Here is a 26,781-nt window from a genome sequence, read left to right as displayed (position 1 = left end):
ATTTACATTTATTGTGATCACTGATCTATTTAGGTTTATTTCTGCCACATTATTTTATACTACTGACTTCTCCTTTTTGTGTATTTCTTTTTATTATGAAACATTTAAAACATAAAGGCAAGACTGCACTTTAATATAAGGAACACTCGGGTTTAGCAAATTTTAACATTATGCCATTATTTGCTTCAGAAGAATTTTTAAAAGAAATAAAACATTGCAGGTACAACTGAAGTCCCTCCCTGATCTCATTCTCCCCTCCCTAGAGAAGGCAGGAATGAGAAGCTTCTCATTCTCTAGAAAAGCAATCTCATAAATTGATATTTATGGTTTCCATCCACATTTTCACTCCATAATATGTTTGTATCCATAAATAATAAATGGCATTGTTTGAAGGTTTTAAACTTGCATATACACGTGGTTGTACCAATTGTCAGTTCCAGCAGCAGTGCATCCTAACCAAACTCTGACACGGACAAGCTTCCATCCCAGCCCCTAAGGCCTTTTTAAGAACTTCACTCCCGCAAGCAACAACTCTCCTCTGCGTCACCACCCCCCCCCTCGCGCTTACCGGAGCCTCCCTGTCAGCAGACAAGCCCTCTAGCTCTTTCAGCTTAAACAAAACTCGCCCACCCCAAAAGCGCCTCTGGCTACTGCCCCTCTTCTCCCTTTCCACTGCAAAGTTTCTGCAGAATTATGTTTTCACTTATTCTTTGTATTTTCCTCACTCCCCTTTCTCCCCTCAACCTGTTCCACTGACACCACTCTTATAAAAGTCAGGAATTACTTCTGCGTTATCAAACTGAGTGGCTATTTCTATTTATCTTGACCTTCCAAGTGACATTCAATACAATAGTCCCTCCTTTTTGAAATACTATCTTCTCTTAGCTACCATGACATTGCACTCCTACATCACTGGCATTTTCTTTTCGATTCTCCTTTGCCAATGGCTCAAGTTCTTCAACTTAACTTCGAAAAGCTCGATTAATCCCAGAGCTCTCCCCTAGTCCACAGAATGGCAGGAAGTGCTACCTGGCCACTGAACTCGGTCTCCCCTTCCTAGCAAGAGGGCTGCAGCCTGGCACAAGCTGGCGAGCTTCTCTGCACTTTCCCAGAAGCCCCAAGGCTGGCCAGGACCGTCCGACTAGGTTCTCACCAAGAGAAAGTGAGCACAAGTGGTAAGGGCCACTTCCTGGCCAAAGCTTCTCTTTCCTCCATACTCTTTCCCCTGTCACTGGTCAGAAAACTGACAGAGGTAGCTATGATCTGGCTTTGCTAAAAAAGACTATGCCCTAAGAGACAGAGGAATAACAAGATAGGAGAAAAATGATCCCTGAATGTGGTGAGACAAAGCCACCTGATGCCCAGGAACTGAACTGTTACACAAGAGAGAAACAGAGGCCTATCTTATTTGAGCCATTATACTTAACGTCTTTTTGTTATGGTAGCTTAGCCTTTCTATGCAACTACTTCATATATCATGTGTATTCCCTAAATGATCTCAAAGAGTCCTGCAAAATGCCTCTAAATCCAGATCCAGAACTCAAGCTCTGGCCTCCCTTCAGAACTACAGACTTGTACATCCAGCTGCCTCCTTTATCTATCCACATGGACTGTCCCGGAGTTACTGCAAACTCACAACTGCAAAAGGAGAATTCTTGATTCTTCCTACCTGAGCCCTAAGCTTTCCAAAGCTTCCCAGTTTTCCTTCACTCCAATCTCTTGAAATTCAAGTCATGCCATCTCTATCTCCAAAACACACCCCCTCGCCCTCCTCTCCCAGTGAACTTCAGCCTTCTTTCCATCCTTGAGTAAACCCAGCTCCTCCTTGCCTCAGGACATTTGCACTACCAGTTTTCTGGAATGTAGTTTCTTTTATTTCTGCAAGGCTGATGCTCTTTCCTCACTGAGACCTCGGCTTAAATACCACCTTCTCAGACAAGCTTTTCCTTCCTATCTGAATGCAAACTGTCACCTGGGGATCTGCTCCCACATCACTGTTTAAATTCCCTGCACAGCACGTACTACTAGCTGATATTTTTCTTATTTTTATTCACTTATTCAACAAATATTTACTAAATTTCTAAGTATATCCCAGGCACTGATCTAGACATGGGGATATAGCCATGAACAAAAATCAGCTTCCATCCTAACAAAACACACGGTAAAGCAGACGGTGATAAATGCTGCAGAGAAAAACAAGGCACAGCAAGGGGGCGAGGGCCTGGGCTGCGGACTGCAATCCTAAGCAGGAAGGTCAGAGAAAGCTTCACTAAGATGTCAATTAACCAAAACCTGAACGAGCTAGGGGAACAAAATAGGTGTGTATCTGTGGGAAGAGGCTTCCAGACAGAGAGAAGTGCAAAGGCCCTGAAGGAGGAACTACCTGACAACAAGGAGGCCAGTATAAATGGAAGACTAATAGAGAAAGAGAGCAGGAGAAGAACACAGAGAAGAAATGCAATATAACAGGCCTGAAATATACCAGAGGGGTCAAGGATGGAGGAAGGGAAACCAAACTGAAGCCCAGAGCTACATAATGCTGCTTCCTCGGTCTACATATAAAACTGGCTTCCTCTTGACATTTAAGATTGGAATGACATCCCCTCAGAGGACTTCCTTAATCACCCAGTTTATGTAGAGATGACTGTCTAGAGCAGGATGGTAAGAAGTGGTTGGATCTGGATATGTTCTGGGGTCGACGACTTGTCGATGGATCAGATCTAGAGCAGGAGAGAGAGGTTCAAGAATGTACTAAGGTTTTAGCCCGAGCAATCCTTTAAAAGGCAAGAAATGCAATTTATTGAGTTGAGAAAAACTGATGAACTGGTTTAGGAAGACTAAATCTGAAGTTAAATTTCAGATACAGTAACCTAAAGATTTATCTACTAGTCGATCCATTAGACAACTACGCGGTAGAGGTATAAAGTGGACCAGCAGTTGGATATACAGTCCGGATTCAGGGCAGAGAATCCAAGCTGGAGATGTGAATTTGGGACTCACCAGCAGATATGTGGTATTTAGAAGTGGTATTTGGAGACTGGATGGGATCTCTAAATAGGACCATCTTCAGTTTCTATTCTTGCCACATCCAGTCTCCAAAAAGCACCTAGAATGATCTTTTTAAAACATTAAATAAGATCAAATCACTCCTCTTCTAAAATTTTAAAGTAATATTGCCTCTGCACTTGGAATAAAACCTAACCGCGAGCCACAAAGCTCCGAATCACCTGACCCTGGTCCTCCTCTCCGGCCCGAGTCGCTCTGGGCTTCTTTTCTTTCCCGAAGGGCTCCAAACTCTTCTTGGCCTCTATGGTACCTCCTGCGTTCCTGCAGCTCTAAGTTTCAGGGTCACCTGCTAAGGCCTTTGACTAACATCAAACCAAAATATGTGTTTTCTCTCTCATAACACTTTACTCAATTTGTAAAGAGAGAGAGAGAGATTTATTGTCTGCCTACCCCAGAAGACAATAACCTCCATGAGTAGAGGGACTTTGTCTTGTTTGGTGCTCAGCAGTGAGGGCCTAGCACAGTGCCTGGCAAACAGCAGACTTTCAAAAGTATTTAATAAATAGAGACAACAGTCTATTGTGCAACATGCCATTCGCCCCATTATACACAGAATGCCTTTCCTGTTTTAAAAAACAAACCCCCCCCCCAACTAACCATTTCAACACTGTCAGACAAATTAAAGGGCTGTTAACTGCACCAAGGTTAAAAATATCGGCTTCATTCATTCACAGCGGTTTTCATTCATTCTGAGAGGTTTCATTCACTCATCACATGGCTTCAGTTACTAAACCTCTGTGTGTACTTAAAAGGAATTCTTTAATTTCTAGAGTTTAATGGGGCCTTTAGGAATCATCTGAGTCTCAGTTGAGAGAGGAAAGTGGGTTAACATTTTTCTGTCCCAGGTGACACAGTTAGTAGTAGGGCTGTCACGTGAATCCAAGTCCCTGATTTAGTTTAATCTTTTTCCCAAAACCTGTTTTTGTCCGGGAGATTTTCTCTGAAGCAACAAGAATTGATACAAGAACCACTATCATCCAAAAAAGACCCACACTCGTTCACTGTGGATAGGAACCCCTACTTAAAAGCCGCGTCTACTTAAAAACTAGGTAGCTATTACTACTGAAAACCAGGAATAGAAGGAGTCTGTTTATAAAGTTAGGGTTCCAGTACTTAGTAAACTTGCTAAGTCATCAAAAGAAGTAGTCGCCTTCATCAAGGAACTTTTAGCCCTAAGTTAAGCAATGTCATTTTAGGAACAGCAGAATCCCCCTGCTGGAAACTGGAAAAAAAGGGGAAACAGGAAAACAGCACCGGCTGAAGAAAACATTTTTTCACGTGTTGCTTTTACACAGTGACCCCTCGATATTCTCACGAGTCGCAGGAATTCCCTCTTTCTTGTACACACACGCACAACCGGAAAACTGTCCTGACGAAAAAGGCACTGCCTCGCGCGGGTCGGGGCGCACGAACGCCTCGGGGCAGCGGGCCCAGCGCCCGCCCGCGCGGAGGCCGCGTCCCTCCCGCAGAGCCCGGGCGGGCCGCCGCCCCGAGGCCCCGCCGCCCGCCGCCCCCGGGCCCGGTCGCGCCGCCCGCGCCCCTCGCTACCTTTCCGCCGGAAGAAGGACATGGCGGGGCCCGGGTCGGGGCGGAGGGCGCGGGGGGACTGGCGCGGGGAGGGCCCGGCTCCCCTCATTCAGCAACCGGCCCGGACCTCCGGGTCCGCAGCGGCCGCCGCGCTAGCCCGAAGAGAGACCCTTCTTCCGGTTGTGGGCCCCGCCGCCTCCCCGCGACGCCCGGGCAGCTCCCGCCGCCATATTATCAACAAGCCGCCCGCCCGGAGTTCCGGTCCTTCCCCGCGCGGGGCTTCACGGGAGGCCGCGCAGGCCCCGCCCCCCGCCCGCCCACGTGACGCGCGCGCACCGCCTGCGCCTGGCCCGGGGCCCCGCGGCTCTCCGGTGTCCCGGCGCTGCGGGCGCGGCCCCCGCCAGGTCAGCCCTCTCCGAGCCGGAGCCCCGCGAGCCGGGGGCCCTGCCTTGGCGCGAGTGTGGTCCGGGCGCCGGCAGTCAGAGCAGCCGCACCCCGCGCTCCCAGCGAGCGGGCCCCGGTGCGGGCCTCGGGATGGGGACTCGGAGCCATCACCCGCCTCGTGAGGCTCCGGGGCCCCGCGGTCACCGCGACCTCGGCCGTGGACAAGGAGAGTGGCTTTATTTCAGGGCTCGACTCCTGCCAACGCTCAGCTCCGAAAGGACAGCCATATAAAAGCCTCGCCAGGATTTACCAGGCGTACTCCAGTGGGTCATCCTACGAGCCCTGCTCAAATGCCGGTTTCCTATGAACCTCGACCTTCCTCTGCCCCTAAAGCAGAGTGCCGAGCCTCCCACCCCTGGGGCCCCTGATCCCGGGGCTGGGTGACCACTGCAGGCGTGCGCTCCTGCGGGGGAGGAGCCTGAGTTTTTCAAATCAGTGAAGCCCGTCCTGTGACGGACGGAGCAACTGAGGTCCAGAGAGGAGGCGACTGGTCCAAGATGATTCAGTGTGTCAGTGTTGAGACTGCAGTCGAGGCAGTCACCGGAACCTGGGGTCCTTGCAGTATATAATCAGAGCAGATTAATAGATGGGTCTGTTTTGGTTTGGGGGCATGTAAGGCAATCGCACCTGATATATATTGGAAGTTTACTGTGCGCAGGTGCTGTGCCAAACCCTCCAGACTGGTGATAGTCCTTGGAGTTGATCTTGGTATGGGGGAAACCGGGCATAGAAAAATAACCTGACCAAGGCCGCAACATAACTGGAGGTGGAGCCTGGGTTTCAGACCTAGAGAGTCGGCTCCAGAGCCAAGGTCAAGCCTCTCCCTGGGTGGGGAGAATGTTCGGGCGGGAGCAAGACACTGGCCGCGGCTCTGGACGCCCGAGTATGTCCCTGACCTGAGCAGGTGCGGAGAATGGACATCTGTCCAACCTTGTCCTCCCCGGCGCAGCAGAGGCTTCAGGGGGTCAGCGCCGCGTCCCCGGGGTCAGAAGTGCGCTGGACACCAGCCTGGCGCAGGGGGACCACTGCGATTTGTGCCCGATAAAACCCTGGATCCTGACCCTTCTCCCTGGAAAGGGAGATTGGCTGACGTCAAGGACGATCGGGGCTGGTCTCAATGGGTTCCCTGCTGGGTCAGTGTAAGGCGTAAGGGACATCTAGCCAAGGCCTGAGCGCAAGGCAGCTACACACCAAGCAAGAAACTGTGGCGACCTCTCTTCCCTTCCGGGTCCAAACACCTAGGCAGGGCTGTTTTCTATTTGTTGACTCGTTTGTTGGTTGGGACGAAAGGGACAGAGGAGTGCAAGAAATGCCCTGAAAACCTCCGAGACAGGAGCAGTGCACAAGGGTGTGGGGGGAGCGCTCCCGTCGCTGTAAATCTTCCTTTTCTCTCCAACTTCGTAGAATCAACGTAAAAGCAGGGTCCTACAGTGCTGCAGCCCCTCCCAGCAGAAATTCTGGAGCTACCTTTATTTTCAAGACACCTGAGTGCCTCCCAGGCAGCTAACAATAGCCGTGATTATTCATTAAGTACTTATCATGTGCTCTCAAAAGTATTAAGTGATTTATAATCACAATCTCACGTAATCGTTTACCTTCTCCACCCCCACCCGAAGCCGGTGTGAGGTGGCTCCCATCATTACCCCCAATTTAGGGATGATGACTACTGAGGCTCAGGTCACTTATCACAGGATCATAAGGCGTAGAGACATGATTTCAATCAGGGTCAGTCTGACGCCAGAGCAATTTGCTTATACCACTTCCTCCAGTCTTCCCCTCCACCTCCTGCTAACAGCCATTTATTCCATGTTTCGGAATGGGATGTCTATTGGATGAGTATAAGGGGATGAATGGTATTTAGCAGTGCGGATGCCTTCTGACTCATCACCCATTAAAGTTTTTATACTCTTAGGGAAGCTTTAAGGGTATTATCATTTAATCTTCTGAAATTTGATGATCCACACATGAATAGAATTAAAATAAAACAAGAATATCAAAATAAACAAGAATATTACATTAGCCTAAATACCCAGTTGTGACTGATACTTTGCGTTGCATTTCCAAGTTAATTTCTTAGAGCCACTGTAATTTACATGTAAAACAAATTTAATTTTTGTAAAGCAAATTTTTACCAGAAGGAATTTCTTTCATTATGTTCCTAATTTTAAGCAAATCCTCATAGTCTTTTTATACTAGTTGTATTAATTACAACAAATCAGTGAGGTAAAATAAGCAAGTTAATTATCATAAAGCCAGTGAATAAAATTAATCTCCTATGACAAACACTGTTTACAAAGCTAATGAACAGTGTCCTATAACAAACATTCATTCTAACGCATGTAGTTTTCTATATCAGACATTCATAACCTCAAGGAAACTATTCAAATAAATATTTTGATATTATAGGAAAAGGAAGCTCCTTATAACTTTTTAATAAGCAGATAAAAACTAGGATTTATAACAAAATTCAGAATATATATTGATATAACTTTAAATTCTTCTTAACTGTCCAAAGGCTAATTTTTAACCCTGTGTTTTACCTTCTCAAAAGCATTTGTGTCAATAACTTTGTAAAATTTATCTCTAAAAAAACTGTGGCTTCTGATTTTCGTTTTAATCAAACCTGAACCAAAGCAATTTGGCCTTAACATAGTTTATTTCTTCTGTAGTCTCTATATTGTGACACCTAAATGGGAGTTTAGATTACATTTTTCCCATCAAAGGAACCCAAAACTAGTAGTCAGGAGGTTATAACAATAATAATTTCCTAGATTTGCAAAACAGAGATTTCTTCTTCTAGTAACAGTGGAACAGGTCATTTGGACAAGCCAGCCACCTGCTAAGGAAAGCTGGAAAGGGTGAACAAAACATTAAAAGACACTGAGGCAATAAAAAGATAATGAAGAATTACCTGGTGAAGATAGAGAAGAAAAACAAAGTCCAGTGAATTAAGCCCTGCATTTGGGTCCTCCTGCTCTGGGAGCATCCACTGTTCATGGAAAAGAGTCTGAGAAGCTGAGTGATGCTTTCGATAGCAACATAGACTAAAGGGAAGAAGTTGGAGCCCAGAGCCTGTTTTGGGCTGGGATTCTGAGAAAGCTGCACCAGCCCTGCAGGGATCTCAACCCATCTTCAAGTCATCTGTGTGGCCCAGGAAATCTTAATCCCTAAAGTAAGCCAAGAAAATCCTACTAGCTAGTGTTCCATGTGCCTGATAGAAGCAAGTGAAAATCCTCTTGGAATAAGATTTCAACACCCAAGGTCTCAAATTATTTCCACAAACAATTTTCAAATATAACATCTGACACACAGTCACAGGTATCAGACATGCGGAGACAATGTTTTAGGAGGAAGAGCCAAGAGAAATGGCAAGTGATAGAAATAGTCGGATGGGAGCTTCAAATAGTAGAATTATTGGACGTAGATTTTAGCATAACTTTGCTTACTGTGGTCAAGGATATAAAAAACAAGACTGGAAATTTGGGCAGAGAACTGGAAACTACAAAAACTGACAGAGCATACGTGAAAAAGAAGCAACTAGAAATTCTAGGACTAAAAAACAAAATAACTGAAACTAATAGCCAAGTAGACGGGTCTGTAAGCAGAGTTACAGCTAAAGAGAGAACTTGTGAAATGGAAGACAAGTCAGAAGAAAATATCCAGAATGAAGCGTGTAGGGAGGGTTAGAGACGTAGAGAATACAGTGAGAAGGTTTACCATGTGTTTGATCAAAGCCCCAGGAGAAGAGAAACAATGTAGCAGAGGAAATATTTGAAAAATTAATGGCTGACAGTTTTCCTGAAGGGATGACAAAAACCAGCCTATCCATTCAAGAGTCACTATGAACTCCATACAAAATGAAGAAAAAAATCCACACCTAGGTTATGAATAATGATACTTAAAGAAACAAAAAACAAGTAAGAATTATTAAACCTAGCTGAGGGTAGGAGAAATAGATTACCTTCAAAGGAATGACACTTTGGCAGCTGATTTTTTCAACAGCTATGATGGAAGCCAGAGGACTGTGGAATTATATCTTCAGTGCGCTAGAAAAAGTAACCACCAACCTGGCATCCTTTACCCATCAAACACATATTTCAAAGGTGACACAAAATTAGACATTTTCAGACAAAATCAGAAAAAAATTGTCACCAGCAGAACTTACTAAAGGATACTCTAACGAGCTTGTTTCACACTATTCACACCAGCCAAGACATTGATAATAGCCAAGATAAGACATATTCACAAGATGGGCAAGCAACTAAATGTCCATCAACAGATGACTGGATAAAGAAGATGTGCTGTATATACAATGGAATAGTACTCAGGCATAAAAAAGGATGAAATAATGCCATTTGCAGCAACATGGATAGACCTAAAGATTATCATACTAAGTTAGGTAAGTCAGACAGAGAAAAATAAATATCATATGATATCACTTACATATGAAATCTTAAAAAAAATGACACAAATGAACTTATTTACAAAGCAGAAAGAGATTCACAGATATAGAAACAAACTTGTGGTTGCCAAAGGGGAAAGAGCTGGGGCGGGGTGGGTAGGGATAAATTGGGAGTTTGGGATTAGCAGATACAAACTACTATAAACAGAACAGATGAACCACAGGTTCCTACTGTACAGCACAGGGAACTGTATTCAATAGTTTGTAATAACCTATTATGAAAAAGAATATATATGTGGAACCGAATCACTATGCTGTACACCAAAAACCAACATGACATTGTAATTCAACTATACCTCAATAAAAATAAAGACAGCAAAAAAAGAATTTGCTTCAGGCAGAAGGAAAGTAACATCAGGTGGAAAGCCTGAGATGCAAGATGTCGTAAAGAGCTAAGTGGTAAATGCGTGGACAAACGTAGATAAACGTTTAATAATAACGTTAGGAAAGATGGGGGCAAGTTCTGCCCTTGCCTCAACGCTGTCGCTCCTCGTCCCTCCGGGCCGAGTCCCGCCCGAACAGGCTGTTTGAACCAGCTGTGGATGTTCTCACCACAGCCCTGGATCTCTTCTTTCTTTTCTTTTTTTCACTCGACCCAACACATTTTTTTTTTAATAGTTCAGTAATTTTCTCTTCTAGTCCAGCGTTTTCAAAATTGCTGGGCCAGTTCAAATGTGGACCCAGCTGAAAGGGTTGTTCTGGGGCCTCCGTGCAACTGAAGGTCTTTGGTGACTTGCAGGGTTTCTGTTTCCAATGATTCTCTTTTGTTTCCAGCCACCTGAAATGACTTTTGACTTACATCCGAGAATCGTGAAAGCTTTAGTCAGAAGGCGCTTACTTTACCCAAACCAGATATGACTCCCTAAATCCCAGGCCGCTTCCGAGGTCAGCCACAGGGAGAGGTGGGTGGGGAGAGCACCTGGGCCCCCTAGGTTGACCAGTACCCCTGGGGACTTGTCATCACAGTAGATTGTTTTAAAAATATATTTTTTAAAACCAAGTCCGTCAAGTGACACAAACTCAAGCTGATAAAAATCTGCTGCGCTCAGATCCACCCTCCATCCTACGGCACGGAGGTGGGGAAATGGCACCCTGTGCCTCCAGGCGGACCCCTGACCCTCAGCACGTCCCGCTTCTGCCAAGGCTTCCCTGGCTTCCAAAGAGACGGTCCAGCAGCTCCCTCACCAGCACGGTCCGCTCCTCTTCACATCTTAGTGTCCTGGGCAGGGTGTTGCCCTCTGTCTCGGGACCTCACTGCTGGTGTCTGGCTGGGCGTGGTCAGGGCTGGAGTCATTTGCTTTTCCCTGCCTTTCCCCTGTCTGGGGCTGTGGCTGCCTCCGCTCCCCCGGAGGACTTTGGGGGGCTCTCCTCTCCCACAGCGGCCTCCTCAGGCCCCTTGCATCTTGGCTTCTTTCCCCGGGCTCAGCTTCTTCGCTGGCCGCCCTCTCCTTCACCTCCGTAGGCTCCTCCATCTGCTTTCCCTCTGTTTTCTCCTCCGTGGGGCTCCCACACCCGCCCTCTGCCCCTGGGCTGGACGCTGGGGCTGGAGACTGGGGCTGGATGCTGGCCGGCCTTCTCTTCGTGCTGCGGGCCTTCCTCTGTGGCCGTGCCCTCCTCCTCCTGCTTCTCTGTCCTGCTGGACGTCTTGCTCGGAGGAGGGGATCCTGAGGCCTGACTCAAGGGGGGAACACATCACCTCCATTCTCTTCCTTGGCACCATTCTCCTGGGAGGGCTCCATGGCCCTGAAGTCTCCCAGGTCCCCACAGTTGGACTGGGACCTTCAGAATTGCCTGGACGGAGGGCGCCTTTTGATCAAGCCCCTGGTCTGCACCTTATTGTGACAGGGCAGACGGCTGCCTCCAGGAGGCTGGCTGGAGCTGACGGGCACCCCTTTGGCTCACTGGCCCGAGACCGCACGCCAGGGCTGCTGGGGGTAGCTGGCAGGCTGTGAAAGGGCAACACCATGGCCTTGAGTCCAGGACTCATGGGTGAGGCCGCAGGAAGCAGGGCTGCTGGATCAAAGGCTAAACTGGCCTGAAGCTTCTCCATCAGAGGAGAGCTCTTCACCTTGACTTTAGGAGTGTGGTTTGCACTGGGCGGTGACTTCTCCCCATTCTGGCCCAGCTCTGCCTTGAGGGGAAGAGAGAGACGGAGCAGCGAGGTTTCCTTCTTGTTTTTCTGGCTAGTGTGTCCTTGGCAGCAGCTGCCTGCTCCCTAAACCGCCCGGCCAGCTGGGCCACGGAAGGGGTGCCAAGTTGTCCGCGTTGGCGTTGGTCCCTGCCGGCCTTTCTTCCCTGTCCTCTAGGGGTGACTCAGAGGCGGCTGTGCGCTCCTCATTCGGCCCAGCTTCCCGATCCCTGCTCTCTGCTGGCCAGGTTCCCCTGCAGCCGCACGGCGCAGGTGGGTGACTGGCTTGCTGGCTGCGGGACTTGGATCTTTTATGTGGAAGTCTAGTTGATTTACAAGGTCGTGTTAGTTTCAGGTGTACAGCATAGTGATTCAGTTATACATACACACATATATATATATGTGTGTATGTATATATTCTTTTTCAGATTCTTTTCCATTATGGGCTATTACAAGAAATTGAAAGTAGTTCCCTGTGCTGTACAGCAGGATCTTGTTTACCTATTTTATATACAGTCGTGTGTGTCTGCTAATCTCAAACTCCTAATATATGCTTCCCCCCACCTTCCTCTTTGGTAACCGTAAATTTGTTTTCTGTGTCTGTGAGTCTATTTCTATTTTGTAAATAAGTTCATTTGTATCATTGTTTTTAGGTTCCACATGTAAGTGATATCATATGATATTTGTCTTTGTCTGTCTGACTTACTTCACTTAGTTTGATCTCCTCTGGGTCCTTCCATATTGCTGCAAATTGCATTAGTTCATTCTTTTTAATGGCTGAGTAGTATTCCATTATATGTATATATGTGTGTGTGTGTGTGTGTATAAATAGCTTCTTTATCCAGTCATCCAGGCCATTTAGGTTGCTTCCATGTCTTGACTAGTGTAAATAGTGCTGCTGTGAACATTGGGGTGCATGTATCTTTTTGAATTAGAATTTCCTTCAAATATATGTCCAGGAGTGAGATTGCTAGATCATATGGTAATTATTTTTTATTTTTTTAAGGAACCTCCATACTGTTTTCCATAATGGCTACACCAATTTACATTTCCACCAACAGTGTAGGAGGGTTCCCTTTTCTCCACACCCTCTCCAGCATCTATTATTTGCAGACTTTTTGATACGTGAAGTGATACCTCATTGCAGTTTTGATTTGCATTTTTCTGATAGTTAGCAACATTGAGCATCTTTTCATGTGCTTGTCACAGCATTGGATCTTGCCTCGTGGACGAAGCCCCCTAAATGGGAAAGCGCTCTCCCTCCCCACCCTTCCCCTAGTCTGACAGCTTTAAAGCCCACTCTCCCACACACGCCCGGATTCTGGCCATACCTGGTGGCCAGGGCTGAGAGTCCTTTGGCGGGCATGCCATTCCCTCCCAGAGGAGGGTCAGGCTGTGTGGGGACCTGACCTTGACTGTTTGCTTTGAGACAATCAGGAGTGGAGTGTGGATCTCCAGTAGAACGGGGCGTCTTGTGAGGCACCTGCTCCAGCTAAGGTCATGGTGCTGCCACATCCAGAGAGAACAGGGGCCTTGAGGAGTCCGCAGGTCCAGGCTCGTCGGGCATGACCTGTCAAATGCCCCTACTTCACAGCTCCGATTCCACGCCTCCCCATCGACTGTGACTGCAGCTGGGGGGCCATCTGGACCACGCTCTCTTTTCAGCTCTGCCACGCCTACTATTAGACCTAACTCTAACAGTGAGATCCTGGGTCTGCTCTGCAGCAGACTGTCCTGCAGCTGCTCCTTACAAGCTGCCCAAGGGGCCGGCGGCTCTCAAGGTGTGACCAGAGCTGGCACTCAGCCACCTTTACCATTTTTCAACCGGAAGCCAGGTGACCACAGGGTCATTAGAGGTATGGCTGCCCTGTACAAGTGCCACAGCCACCACCTGTCATTTCTTTAACATGCTAATTAAAGGTGATAATTTCATGCAGGCGGTTCTGGGTTTAATCCCCAGTGCCTCCATTAAAAAAAAAAAAAAGATAGCTGAAATTATCACCTTAAAACCGCTGGGTGGCGTTTCTCCCAAATTCTGTTATGAAGACCCATCCTTAGAGGCTCAGGTTCTAGACAAAAGGATGGAGGGAAGAGACTAACATCTGCTGAGCGCACACCAGAGGCCAGGTATCGTCCAAGAGACTTTTCACTCGATTACCGTAATATTGCATTTAATTTTCACAGCAGCCTGGGACGTTAGGTGTTATTATTTGCCTCATTTTGCAAACGAGAGAACGAGTCTTCAGAGAGGGTGAATGAATTGCCTTAAGATGTTTTCAGCTCAAAGGCACAGTTCTGCCTGCCTTGAAAGCCCGCATCTCTACGCCGTGCTGCATAAAGGTGTGGTTTGTCAAATCCGCTGGTTCACTTCATTTGAAAACAGTCACCTGACTTTATGTGCGTGTCTTTCTGAGATTGGAAGTAGCTGAACGGTCTCCAGTTCCCTATTTTCTGACTCACACATCCTCTCTTTGCCCTCTCTTGGTGGTGGTGGTTGAGGGGGCGGTCAGAAAGCAAACAAGATACCTGGGTCTGCAGCAGAAATGCGAGACCCCACACACAGCTTTTGTTCTCAAGCCAAGCAGAAGACAGAACCTGTCTGGAGTAGGACTCATCAAACCAAGGTGCTCAGGGCTGAACCATCTCTCCTGAAGACGACCCTGAGCCTGTACTTGCTTTTGGACAAAGATGTTTGTAAGAGTTTTTTTTATTTCTTTAGAAATTTAAAAAATTTTATCTTTTAAATAAAAAAGTTATTCTGGTAAAATACACATACATAAGATTCACCATTTTAACTGTTTTTAGGTGTACAGTTCAGCAGTGGTAAATACATTCATACTGCTGTGCAGCCATCACCACGGTCACCCTCCATAACCCTTACCATCTTGTAAAACTGAAACTCTGCCCATTAAACAATACTCCCCTCAAAGATCTGCAAGCATTTTTTTTTCCTGATTGTGTACTTAATAGTAGTGAAAAAAATTAGAAGAATTCAGATCAAGGAGACATTCACCTGAATCAACATGTTTTAGTTTCCTTTTTGTTGAGCAATTAACTGATAAGCTAGTTTGAACCTGACTTTGAGGATAGAATGCCTTTGAGGTTATAGTAGTTTTCAACAGGCAAGTCTTGATGGTAGATCAATTAGCAAATCCTGAAGAATTCATATAAATGGTGTGGTAATGCCTGTTATGTAAGAGTTTTTTAAAATAACAGATGAATGTACAGAGAAACTGAGACTTGCCCTCATTGCGTCAGGCAAGTCGACTGTGTAGCCAAGCAGAGAAAATGCCAAATCGCAGCTCGGTTTTGTGCAAATCCACTCTGCACAGGCTTCTGGAACCCATCTGGCTAATTGTGCCAGCAGGGAGCTGGGAAGCTGGGAGCTGCACTCCTGATGAGGGAAGGCGAGAAGAGAGTCAGTGAGGCCACGTCGAGAGGGAAGCCCTGTGCAGTGGGCGGGGGGAGCGGCCCACGGCGACTTTCTGTCTGGTCTTTCCTCACCAGTGACTGGAGGTCAAGGTTGGCTATCTGGTGAAAACCATTGGATTGGCAAGGAAGGCTGATGCCAGGCTAAGGAGGCCACCATTTCCTAACTGTTTTCTGAGCTTCTGTTCCGTCTGCTACCTCTGCACAGGGAGAGCGCAGGTTTGGGGGCGTCGGTGATCTGGATCTCTGTCCAGGGGCAGTCTTTGACCTTGGGTAAATTCCTCTCCCTTGATGACTGGCGTCTGTAAAATGGAAATACCAGGAGTAGGAGTCTGGAGGCGGTGGCGGAGAGGGGCACGGCTGCTCTCGGGGTTTCTGTGGAACTGAGCAGAACCCTGCCACCCGCCCGCCCCCGCCACAAGCACAGAGGCCCTCTATGTCCCCTGCCTCCTGTTTGTGGAAAAGCTGAAGCCCCCAGGCCTCCCTGAGTCACGGAATAGCAGGCTCAAGCGTTAAGGATGAGGCCAACAGAGTCAGACTCCGCATCTGATGCGCATTCCTGAGCTGTTTTACAGACACTCTAACTGCCACCAGAGGGAAAAAGCTACCTGCACAACGACCAGACTGCAGCCAGGACGTGAGCGTGAATGTGTCTGCAGCCCCCTGTTGTTGGGTGTTTGGGTTGTTCCCAACTTGGGGTGATCGTGAATCACACCGCCGTGACCGTCGGTGTACGAGGATGGCTCAGTCCCGCGTACTTCACCACGTACTTTGGTGTATCTAGCCAGGAGGAAAACTGCTGGGTCATATGGTAATTCTAGGTTTAACTTTTAGAGGAACTTCCAAACTATTTTCCGCAGCAGCTGTACCAATTGACATTTCCACCAGCAGTGCACAAGGGTTTCGATTTCTCATTAACACTTGTTACTTTCTACTTTTTTTCTTTTTTTTAAAACAACCATCCAAATGGCTATTGGAAGTGGTATCTCATTGTGGTTTTTTTTTTTTTAATTTTTAAAATATTTCCTTTGGATTCTTACATATTTCCCTTATACTTCCCCTGTGGTGGCTTTGATTTGCCTTTTTCTCATGGCTAGTGATGTTGAGCATCTTTTTCTGTGCTAGTTGTCCATTTGTACATCTTTGGAGAAATGTCTACTCCAGTCCTTTGCTGAGACTGTTACTCGTAAGAGCTAATGCTGTGCTTTCTCCAGGCTTGCTGTACCTGTCAGTATGGGCAAGGTTGTGCTGCAGTAACAAACAGCACTAGTATCTCAGTCACCAAAGACAAGAAAGTTTACTCCTCAGTCATCCCACGTGTGCAACACAGGTCCCCGGGGGGGGGGCCTCTGCTCATTGCAGTTCTCAGGGATATGAGGTGATAGGGACTTCATCACCACATGTGCACCCACGGTTCCCACATCAATGTGAAGGGGCCGTGTCAAAGCACCTGCTGGGTGCTTTCCATTTACTAAAACAGGTCGCATGGTCACGCCTAACTCACTTCCAAGGAAACATCAAAGGTGGAATTTGGATGCCACGCTGGATCCTGGGACAGGGAGAGACGGTCTGCTGGTGAGCCACTGGGATGCCTGCCACCTCTGTCCACACACTCCCTCCAGCGGCTCCTTCTGCCTTGGCAGAAGTAGAGGAGGGTGGAGCTGGAGTTGGTAACCTCGCCCAGTGCACACCCATGTTAATTGTTACCAGAATCTCTGATTTATTCTCTGGTTGCCCCTCTGATGTTTATTGCATAAGACAATATCCCCTCTGGTTGCCACAGTGAATTTTTAACCATTTTCCTCCTGTATTTTGTTCATTTTATCATTTTTCAGATGAGGGAGTCCCTGTGCTTCAGTTGACTCTCTTTACCTGGAGCTCCTCTTGCACAAATTTTAAAGACACACTGCAGAGACAATAGGTCAGTGAAATGTCCCACCGGCCCTGACTGGGAAGCCCACCTACAGGTAATAAAGGGGGAACACTAACTAACGGTTTATTCTGTATCTGCCACTGGACATGCCCTTTACGTTTATTACCTCACTTAACCTTCACTCCAACCCCATGAGGTCAATACTGTTATTATACCCATTTCCTCTCTGGGGAAACTGAGGCTGAGAGCCAGAGCTACCTGGCGTGGATTATATTTCTATTTGAAATTGACTCGAGCTTGAATTCTGAGGTTTGGCTGGTCCCCATGTGACTCTGGGCACTCACCCTGGGCCTGGCTTCCTGGGCAGCCCCAGCACCCCTGGAAATGTGTCGGATTGGTTTGTGCACTTTTCCGAGAGTGTCCGTTGTTTGATAACATCTTAACCTGACCCAAAGCGTTATCCATTCCTGTGTTAAACACCCAAAATTTCTTGTTCAAAACTCCAAATAATTCTGCTTTGTTGGGTTACACGCAGCCTCCGCTTCCAGGCTCTGAATTTCAGCGCATCTAGTTCAGCACTAGGTCAGTCCTCTAGGTGGCAGCAAAACCCCCAAATAGACTTACCCCGGGATTTTGAATTTTCTTACCACATTTTTAAATCCAAGGATGGAACCCAAACCCAGAGCTTCTTCCAGCTTTCAGTGGTTTATCTCACCATGAGCTAAATATACTAAGGTGCCTACTGTTGTGATTGTTGGATCCAAGCTCCGACTGCTGGATCGATTTAGGTAGGGCCTCAGGGAGTACAGATTTTCCTCCAAAGAACTAGAAGCACCCTGACTATGCCTCCGACATTTGTGTTCTCAGTCCCTGGAGCAGAGTGAGTTGAACAAATGAGTGCATGGATTACAAAAGGAAAGGAGGAACGTTAGGCATCACGTGGCGGGGCAACCCGGGTGCACCAGCCACCATTCTTGCCTACAAGCAACAGAAATCAGCTCTGGCTGTCTTAAGGAGAAAAGGAATTTACCGGGACAGTATGGGAATAGATCACAGAGTCATGAGGAAGGGGTTTGGACTGTTCCCTCACTTTGCGTCACGTGTCCAAGACTTCTGTGCAGTTGGATCCTTTGACAGAACCGAAGTCACATTCCAGAGCCCCCTGCACAAGGTGGAGAGAGGGAGGATGCACTTCCCCGGGGGGAGGACCTGCGTCCCCCAGCAGAGTGAGTCAGGTCCTTCCCCAGCCTCTGCCCATCCAGTATTTTTATTGCCACTCGTTGCTCTTTCTTGACTTCTTGAAACAGTCGTGAAGCCCACAGGCATTCTTGTCTTGCCTTTCGCTGGGAGTGCTTTGAGTGTTCCACTACGAGTGTGCGTTTGCGGAAAGCTTCAGGTGTTTAGATTCTCTCCCCTGGCTTAGGAATTTTCCTTGTAGTCCCGGCTTACTGTGTGTTTTTGAACACAGAAATTGGTACTGTGTTTTGTGAAGGGATTTATGAGCACAAAGTCCCTCTACAGAGGACACTAACAGACCTTCAGGTGGAGCCAGCCTCTCGCCTTTGTGAGATGAACTCGTCTGACAACCAGTCTTTCTGCAAATACTTTCTGAGTACTTGAAGAGTGAGACGGCGCTCTCAGCACTGGATGTGACCAAAGCAGAAACAAAGTGCCTACCTGCAGGGAGCTAGCGTTCCAGCCGGAGGGAGACAAAGTTTTTTTTTTTTTAAACATCCAATGTAAAGTATGTCAGAGACTAATGAGTGCTGTGGAGAAAATAAAACTGGGAAAGAGACAGGAGAGGGGTGTGTGTGTGAGATTTTAAATGTGGTGGGCAGGAAGTGACATTTCAGAAAAGACCTGAAAGAGTCATGTGACTGCCTGGAAGAGCATTCCAGTAGCTGGAACAGCAGATGCAAAGGCTTTGGCGTTCAAAGAACAGAAAAGACAGCTGTGTGCCGGCTTAGGGGCTGGGGAGTGAGCAGGAGGAAGAAGTTGGAGGTGACCTAAGCAGGCAGATCGTGTAGGCCCCTGGGGGGAGGACTCTGGCTTTTAGTCCAAATGAGATTAAAATGGGGAGTCACTGCAGGGTTTTGAGCAGAGCAATGGCATGATCTAATTTACACTGTCAGACTCCCTCTGACTACTCTTTAAAGACTGTGTCGATGTGGAACAAAAACAGACACCAGCGAGGGGGCAGCTCCCACGATCCAAGTGATTGGGGAAGGTGGCTCGGACCAGGTGGTCCCAGGGCAGAGGACAAGAACTCATTAAATTCAGAAGCGATTTAAACATGCAGAAAGACGGGAGATGGTGTGCAAGAGAGAAGAGTCAAGGATGATTTCGTCTTTTTATGTCTGCAGGCTGGGTTTGCCGTTACACTAAGATGTGAAAGACTTCAGGGAAAACAAATTTGAGGGGAAAATTTGAGCCTACTGCATTTGAGATGCTAATGATTGCTGTTGGATACGTGAGTATGGAGTTTGGAGGAGGACTCCCAGCTAAAGATAAAAATGTGGGTGTCACCAGTATACCGATGGCATTCGAAGCCCTGAGACAGGATGAGCTGGCGAAGGGAGTGAGTGTAGACTGGGAGACGGTCCAGGACTGCGACGTGGGGCACTCCAAGGTCAAGAGGGCGGGAGGGTGAGGAGGAAGCAGTGAAGGAGACTGAGAGGTCCAATCAGAGGAACAGGACAATCAGAAGCGTGTGCTGAGAAAGGTATGTCTAAGAGGAGGAGGGCTGGGCTGGCCCAAAGGCTGCTGAAAAGTCAGGTAGAATTACGCACTGAAAACTGGGCATTGGGTGTAGGACGGTAGAGGTTCTTTGGTGACCTGAAGGAGAGTGTTCCGTGGAGCAATTAAGACGAACATCCGATTGGAGCGGGCTCAGCAGAGAAGGGAGGGGAGACGTGGAGTCAGCACATTCAGTCAGGACACATTCCTCTTTGGAGGAATTTCTCTGGAAATGGAAATAAACAAAGGGGAGAGTAGCTGGAGGGAGGGGGGTTAAAAGAATATTTATCAGACGGGGGAAATATTATGAAGTGTATGTGCTGCTGGGCATGGACCAAGGAAGAGGAAGCTGACGAGCCGTCAGCAGGTGGTGGGGGCCAGGACGGAGGTCCATCCCGGCAGGAGGGGAGGCCCGTCTGGATGCAGGTGTGCGGAGGTGGGGGGCTGTGGCTGTGCTGGGCAGTGAGGGGTCCTTTTCATACGCATCCCTGTCTCAGCAAGGCCAGCAGTGGAGGCCGAGGATGGGGAAGGACGTGCTGGAGGTTTGAGGAGAGAGGAGGAAGGACATAGCTTTTGGGAAGAGGGAGAGAAATACAGTAGGGTTTCTAGGAAAGGCTGAGACTTCGGGCTGAGACCTTGAATTCGGAACTGAGACAGCAGAGTGAGGAGGAATGTCTTTCTCCAGTGGCTTGGCAGAAGCGACGTAGGTGTGAGCTCGCCAGTGTTTGCTCTTTTTATATGTCTTTGTGTAGAACCAATCTCTTTTGGGAGGGGGGTAATTAGGTTTATTTATTTAATTTTTTAAAAAATGGAGGTACTGGGGATTGAACCCAGGACCTCGTGCATGCTAAGCACACGCTGTACCACAGAACTATACCCTCCCCACCCCAGAACTTGTTTTATTGACCAGGTCAAACATTTTCTGCCTTTACTTTTTAAAATCATGTCCTCCCATATATATTCTTCTAGCTTCTAGAGTTGAAAACTTGATTCCTTTATTTTTAGTGCTTGTTTTTCTTGTTTTCAAATAAATTCACGTATGGTGATAAATTTTCCCAAGTCCTCCTTTGTCAACCTCGCTCAGGCTTTGCCAGATAACTCTCATGTTGAAAGTTATTTCTGGAGAGAGTAGGTAATTTCAATGTTCATTTCCTCTTTCCTCCATGACTTGAGTAATTTATAACATCATGTTGTGGTTAATTTCTAATTTTATTGCATTGGGGTCAGTGTGATTGTTGATTTTGGAATTTTTTGAGATTTTTTTTTCTTTGTGGCCTAATATTTATGAAGGGAATATTTCTCAAAGTAGAAATCCGACAGGCATTTTTATTAAATATAACACCGTAAACGCATCCCCATGGTTATGGTTTGTGAAGCAGTCCGTTCAGGGAGGTGGACGGACAGGGAACTGAGCTAAGCTAGGCTCTGCTTTGGTGACATGGCTTGCAGTCCCTTAATATGCCAGCTAACACGTGTCTGGACGGCGGTCCCCCAGGGCCAGTGCAGGGAGCAGTAACTGTGCTGGATGGGGAAGTAGCAAGGCTGTCCGTCCAGCTGAAATAAGCCTGCGAAGAGAAACTCCAGACTCAACAGTCAAAAGGTGAGCACCCCAAGTTAGGGTGACCACACCTCCCCTTTCCCAGCGATAATCTCAGTTTACAGTGCAAGTCCCAGCATCATATTAGCATCACCCTCTTTCAGACCCATGGCATCCCAGTTTGGATGAGTGCCCATAAAACATTCGCAAAAATTGACCCCATTGAGGCCATAAAGAAAACTGCAAATATTTATAAAAATACGTAGTAGAGACAACATTTATTTCTAATCAGTGTTCACAATGAAATAAAATAAACATTAATAAGAAAATCAGAAACAAAAGACCCTAACACCCAGGATTTTAAAAACTCTCACACTCTCTCCTGAAGTTGAAAAACTCTGCATCAGTGGTGGTCATTTTGTAACATATAAAAATATTGAATCACTGTGTTGTACACCTGAAACTAATATAGTATTGCAAGTCAATTACACTTCAATTAAAAAAACATTCTACAATAGACTCATGAACAAGAAAATCTATGGCTACCAGGAGGGAAAAGGGAGCGAGGGTAAATTAGGAGTTTAGGATTAGGAAATACACACTACTATATATAAAATAGATAAACAACAAGGACCTAGTGCCCAGCACAGGAAACTATATTCGGTTTCTTGTAATAGGTATAATGGAAAAGAGTGAAAAAAATGTACAAGGTAAAAAAAGGTACATATATGTATAAATGAATCACTTTGCTGTACACCTGAAACTAACACTGTAAGTCAACTACACTCCAATAACATAAAATCTAAAAAGAAATTCTACAAAAAGACAAGTCAAAACTAAAATTGAAAAATATTTACAAAATAGCAATCACGGAGGTAATAAACACCAGAATTTACAGGCTGTGTCTAAAGTAGCACGCATCCGCGTCTAAAGGCTGAGCCTCGACCTTAAACACTCACATTTACAGAAAGAATCAAAAAATTACACCCAAGGAAAGCAGAGAAACAGAAACTAATAAAGATAGAAGCAGAAATTAACGAACTAGGAAATGACAGCCGCAATGGTAAAACATAAATGGTAAAGAATAAATCTAAGGTCCGATTCTTTGAAGAGAAAAACGCAATGTTAAACTGTGACATAATCAAGAAAGCAAAAATATACAAAATAAGGAATTGGGGGGAAGGTAAAAAGCCCCCAAGAGACTGCATTGCTTCCCTTTATGGAAATGCACTTGAAAACTTGGATGAACTGGACAACTGGTTTTGAGGAAAATACAATCTATCAAAATTGACTCTACAGTAGTTTTACAAGTTTAAATTGTGAAATTTCCACAAAAGAAATAAAGAAGGTTGTCTAAGAGTCATTCTCCCCAAGGAAAGGATCAGGCTAGACGTTTTCACCTGGATGATGATCAAATCGCAGAGGACAGGAAAATTGAATGCTAATTCAGTTGTTCCAGAGAAGCAGCAAAGAACAAAAGCTTCCAAATGTTTTATGACATGAGCACCACCTGAATTCTGAAAACCAAACAATATTAGACATTCAAAAAGAAAATTATAGCCCACTCTCACTTTTGAATATCAATGTAAAAATCTTAAATAAAGTATTAGCAAACAGAATTGGGCCCTGATATTTTAAACATATGATAGTAAGCTTATTCCAGGAATGAATTAGATGTTTTTTAATTTTTGAAAAAGTTAAAAAGAATTTTAAAGTTTGCCTCTCTCATGTGCATGATTTGTCATCAATTTATTTTTGATTTTAGGAATTGGGGGGGGGTAGATAATTAGGTTTATTTATTTATTTTAATGGAGGTACTGGGGAACGAACCCGGGGCCTTGAGAATGCTAAGGATGCACTCCACCAGTGTTATACCCCCCACCCCTGAATTAGATTTTTTATTAGAAATTTATTGTAACTAAGGCATCATTCCGGGGGTAGGAACTCCGCTGTCACAGGGTTTGCCCAGACTACAATGCCAGGAGGGATGTCTCACCTGTTGGGTGAGGCAAATTCTCTGGTCTGGAGGCTCAGTCTTCATTTTTGCATGCCTGTTTACATCAGTCAACTTCCAAACGTAAGACACTAGCTCACCTTTATGTCCCTGCCCCCCCCCATGCTCTGTATTTCTCCCTCCTGATCTAGTTCTCCCCCCTCCCCTCCTGCAGACCCTCCCCTTTCCTCCCTCACCCCTCTGCAAACCCATTTCCCAAACCTTTCCCAACCTGACGTAGCATCCCCTGGAACTTCTGCCCACAACCCGCCCTTCCCTCTTCATCCTCAGTTACTCCAGTAAGATAAATAGATCTCTGGCCTGCCTCAAAACTACCAGTCTGCTGGACTCGGGACTCCCAACCATTTGGTGCTCTGCCTCCTACTTGTCTTCTTGCCTGTTTAGACCCATGATCCAGCATCACTCACATACACACATACACACACCTGCTGTCCTCACAGCAACCTCCTCTCTTCCTTTCCAGAGAGAACCTCTTTGAGTTTTCTCCACCAAACCAGACCTTTGCCCCTCTTCCTCCTTCTCTCCTCTTACACAAGAGGGTTGCTGCTGCTCCTGGGGGCTGCTCCACTGTTGGCATTTGGGGGTGTGGGTGTCCTGGGCTTTGCAGGATGCATAGCAGCACCCCTGGCCTCTACCCACCAGGTGGTGGTGGCATCCCCAGTATGACAACCACATCTCCTGACATCGCCTAGTTCTCCTGGGTTGCGGTGGGGGCCGGATGGCCCCTGAGAACCTCTAGTCCAGGCTCGTCCCGCTACTGGCACCTGGGACTCCACCTGACCCGTGCTGTGGCCTCCCATATATACAGCTTCTCCAGAATCATACAGTGTGAGGTACCTTTTTTCCCCTATGTAGTCCTTAGCTCCCATGCAACTGGATTCTTCTCGTAACCAGTTAAACATCCTTAAACAACCCTGCCTCAACTACACTTCCACGGAACCCCATACAACTGCACAGAGCACACCTGTCCTTACTCTCCCCGGCCCCCATCCTGAAGGGCTGGTTCTCCGCCCTGCTCCATTCCTCCCTCCTGGTTCCGTCCTCCCTCCTTTCAGTACGACTCAGGGTCCGGTCGTTCCCCCCCTGCAGGTCCCACTAGGTCTTAGGTGACTTTCGTGTGGATACATGCAGCGCTGGAGGAGAACCAGGTTGAGGGCAGCGAGGACCCTGAGTCCGGTGTGGTCCCAGTGGAGTCCCTGCGTCTCAGTGACATCCTAGACGAGGTGCTGGTGGGCGTCCGGACGTGATTGCCAGGGTGACAGGGGTCTGAGCCAGCGGTGCCACCGGGCACACAGCCGGGCATGTGTGCACGTGTGTGTGTGTGTGTGTGTGTGTGTGTGTGTGTGTGTGTGATGCCACGGGTGTGAGGAGGTCCCTGGCAGGGGGTTGTAGAGCGGTTGTTCTCAAACTTGAGGGAACTTCAGATTCATTTGAAGGGCTTGCAAAATGCAGATTGCTGGGCCCCACCCTCGTTTGTTGTTTTTTGTTTTTGTTTTTGTAACGCAGCAAATCCTGCGGAGACTCGGTGGGAGGGAGGGCTCGCGTTTGCACCGGGTCCCCAGGCGACGCTGGAGCTGCGGGTCCCGTACCGGGCCGAGCTGGGCGGCCCCGGCGCCGCGGAGCGCGGCGGCGGGCGGGGGGGCAGCGCAGGGCGGCCGGACCACATCTCCCAGGCTGCCCCGCGCCGCCCGCGCGCGCCCCCTGCCCGCGGCTCGGGGGGCGCCGCTCGGTGGCCGTGTCCCTCGGCGCGCCCGGGAGGGAGCGCGGGAGCCGCGGCGGCTGCGGGCTGAGGAGCCGGCAGGTGAGCAGCGGCCGCGCCGGCCGCCCGCTCCTGGCGCCTCAGCCGCGTTGTCTTCGCGCGGCGGGCGGGCGCGCGCGCGCGCGCGCGGGGTGCGGGTCCGGGTCCGAGTCCGAGTCCCGGTCCGGGGTGCGGGGTCCCGGCGCGGGGCGCGGGGCGCAGGGCGCGGGGCTGCCCCTCCCGGAGGCGGCGTCCTGCCGTCCGCCCGCCCCGCCACGCCCGGGCGGCGGGACCCGTGTGGCAGGTGGCGCGGCAGGTGGCCGGCCTCCCCTCCGGCCCACGGTGTCCAGGAGCCCAGGACGGAGGCCGGTGCTGCGGACACTGGGCCCCAGCGGCGCCCCGGCCCGGCGCGGGGCAGCCCCGCGGGAGTTGTCCCGGGTGCTGCGTGGCGGGGCCCGAGCGGCCCGCGGAAGCCGGCCCCGCGGAGCCGTGGGCACGGCTGCGCTGGCGCGGCGCCCGCGAGGCGCACCTGGAGCCCGGGCACCGTTTGGATGCCTGGTGGCCCGGGATGCGCAGCCTGTCAGGGGCGCAGCGGGGACGCCTCCTCCTTCCCGCGCATCCTGGGAGTACCATTAGTTACATATGCTTTTCTTTCTTTTTTCTTTTTTAAAGGAAGTTGGACCCCGAATGTCTTATTTTTCTTTTGTGGGAGCTCCGTTTGCCGGCAGGTAAGTTTATATAATAAGCGGTGTGCGGTGAAAGACGCGTTCCGGTGAGGCTGCTCTCCCTTGCCCTCTATCGGAAGCGTCCCCGGACGGGTTGACATCCTTGAGCGACTGCGGTCGCTGCAGGCGGCAGATAAAGTGGCGTTGAGTCGTCACAGCTCGACCCTTCCGAGCAAATTTTTGGTTCAGAAGGTTTTTGTTAATCTTGTTTCAAACGAGATGTTGTTTCGTTTAAGATGGGGGAGGCGGGGCGTGGGGAGCAAAGCCTGTGGGGCCTGATGCCTTGTACAGAAATGGCTTTGCGGGATGAACTCCCAAAGCGAGTTTAATTTGGTGCCCCAGACTGGGTCGGAGCGGACCCTCCAGCCTGAACTCTGCCCGTTTCAGTGGTTTTCAGTTGATTTGTACGTAGACAAATCTCTTCTGTGAAGAAACGACAGATGTCTCTTTCTAACGTTTGCACTTCTTACATTTTGTTTTCTATGGACCCCCCTCTCCACAGTGCTGACTATTTAGGTTAAATAGGACATTTTTATCTTGGGCTTGGCTTTAGGGGAATGCTCCCCAGTATAGCTTCACTAAATATCTTCTTTATTAGATTGTCTTCATTTTGTTGATTCCTCCCCACCCCATTAGTTTGTATAGTAAATACTGATAGGACCAGGCAGTTTTCTTCTTAAACATTGGTGATTATACTGCTGGCTTTCTGTCTCTAAAATCCTGGGATGAGTTAAAATGTATGTTCGGGTTGTCTGATAGATTCAATTAGCTAACATTTCATTTAGCGTTTTTGCACCTGTATTTACAAGTTAGATTGTTATATATTTCTTCACCCTCCCATTTTTGTCTGAGTTCATAATCAAGGTTTTGCTGTCTCCACTGATTATGGGGGTGCTTTCCATCATTTTCTATGCTCTGGAGCAGAAGAACGATCTGTTCCTTGAAGTTTGGCAGAATCTGACTGCAGACTGCCTGGGCTGCTGGCGGTGTTTTTTTATTTTTTAAGAAATCGGTCAGTATTTAATTATGTTTTCATTTTTTCCATGATCATTGACTGTTCTATTTCTTCAAAGTCAATCTAATACTTTATATCTTCCTAGAA

The 26,781-nt window shown here is 47.8% G+C and overlaps 2 protein-coding genes and 1 pseudogene across 4 annotated transcripts in view; 1 reads left to right on the top strand and 2 right to left on the bottom strand.

Moving 5' to 3' along the window:
• AKAP10 (A-kinase anchoring protein 10) overlaps positions 1-4,865 on the bottom strand; it is a 45,748-nt gene extending 40,883 nt beyond the window's left edge. The window contains 1 exon segment of the mRNA XM_032498923.1: positions 4,615-4,865. Within this exon segment, the coding sequence (XP_032354814.1) occupies positions 4,615-4,702 (88 nt within the window). The 5' untranslated portion in view covers positions 4,703-4,865.
• A 5,845-nt stretch (positions 4,866-10,710) lies between these two features.
• Positions 10,711-12,993, bottom strand: LOC102516945 (annotated as a pseudogene).
• An 11,387-nt stretch (positions 12,994-24,380) lies between these two features.
• SPECC1 (sperm antigen with calponin homology and coiled-coil domains 1) overlaps positions 24,381-26,781 on the top strand; it is a 191,382-nt gene continuing 188,981 nt past the window's right edge. The window contains exons 1-2 of one of the 3 annotated variants that reach the window (XM_032498921.1): positions 24,381-24,439; positions 25,627-25,682. In XM_032498921.1, coding sequence (XP_032354812.1) covers positions 25,642-25,682 — 41 coding nt within the window. In that variant the 5' untranslated portion in view covers positions 24,381-24,439; positions 25,627-25,641. Of the gene's footprint in view, positions 24,440-24,845; positions 25,018-25,626; positions 25,683-26,781 lie in introns of those variants that run through there. The other 2 variants (XM_032498920.1, XM_032498913.1) reach the window with 2 other exon arrangements.

The sequence above is a fragment of the Camelus ferus genome, chromosome 16, assembly GCF_009834535.1.
Source record: "Camelus ferus isolate YT-003-E chromosome 16, BCGSAC_Cfer_1.0, whole genome shotgun sequence".
In the NCBI taxonomy this organism is placed as follows: Eukaryota; Metazoa; Chordata; class Mammalia; order Artiodactyla; family Camelidae; genus Camelus; species Camelus ferus.
This window is presented reverse-complemented; position numbering and strand designations above follow the sequence as displayed.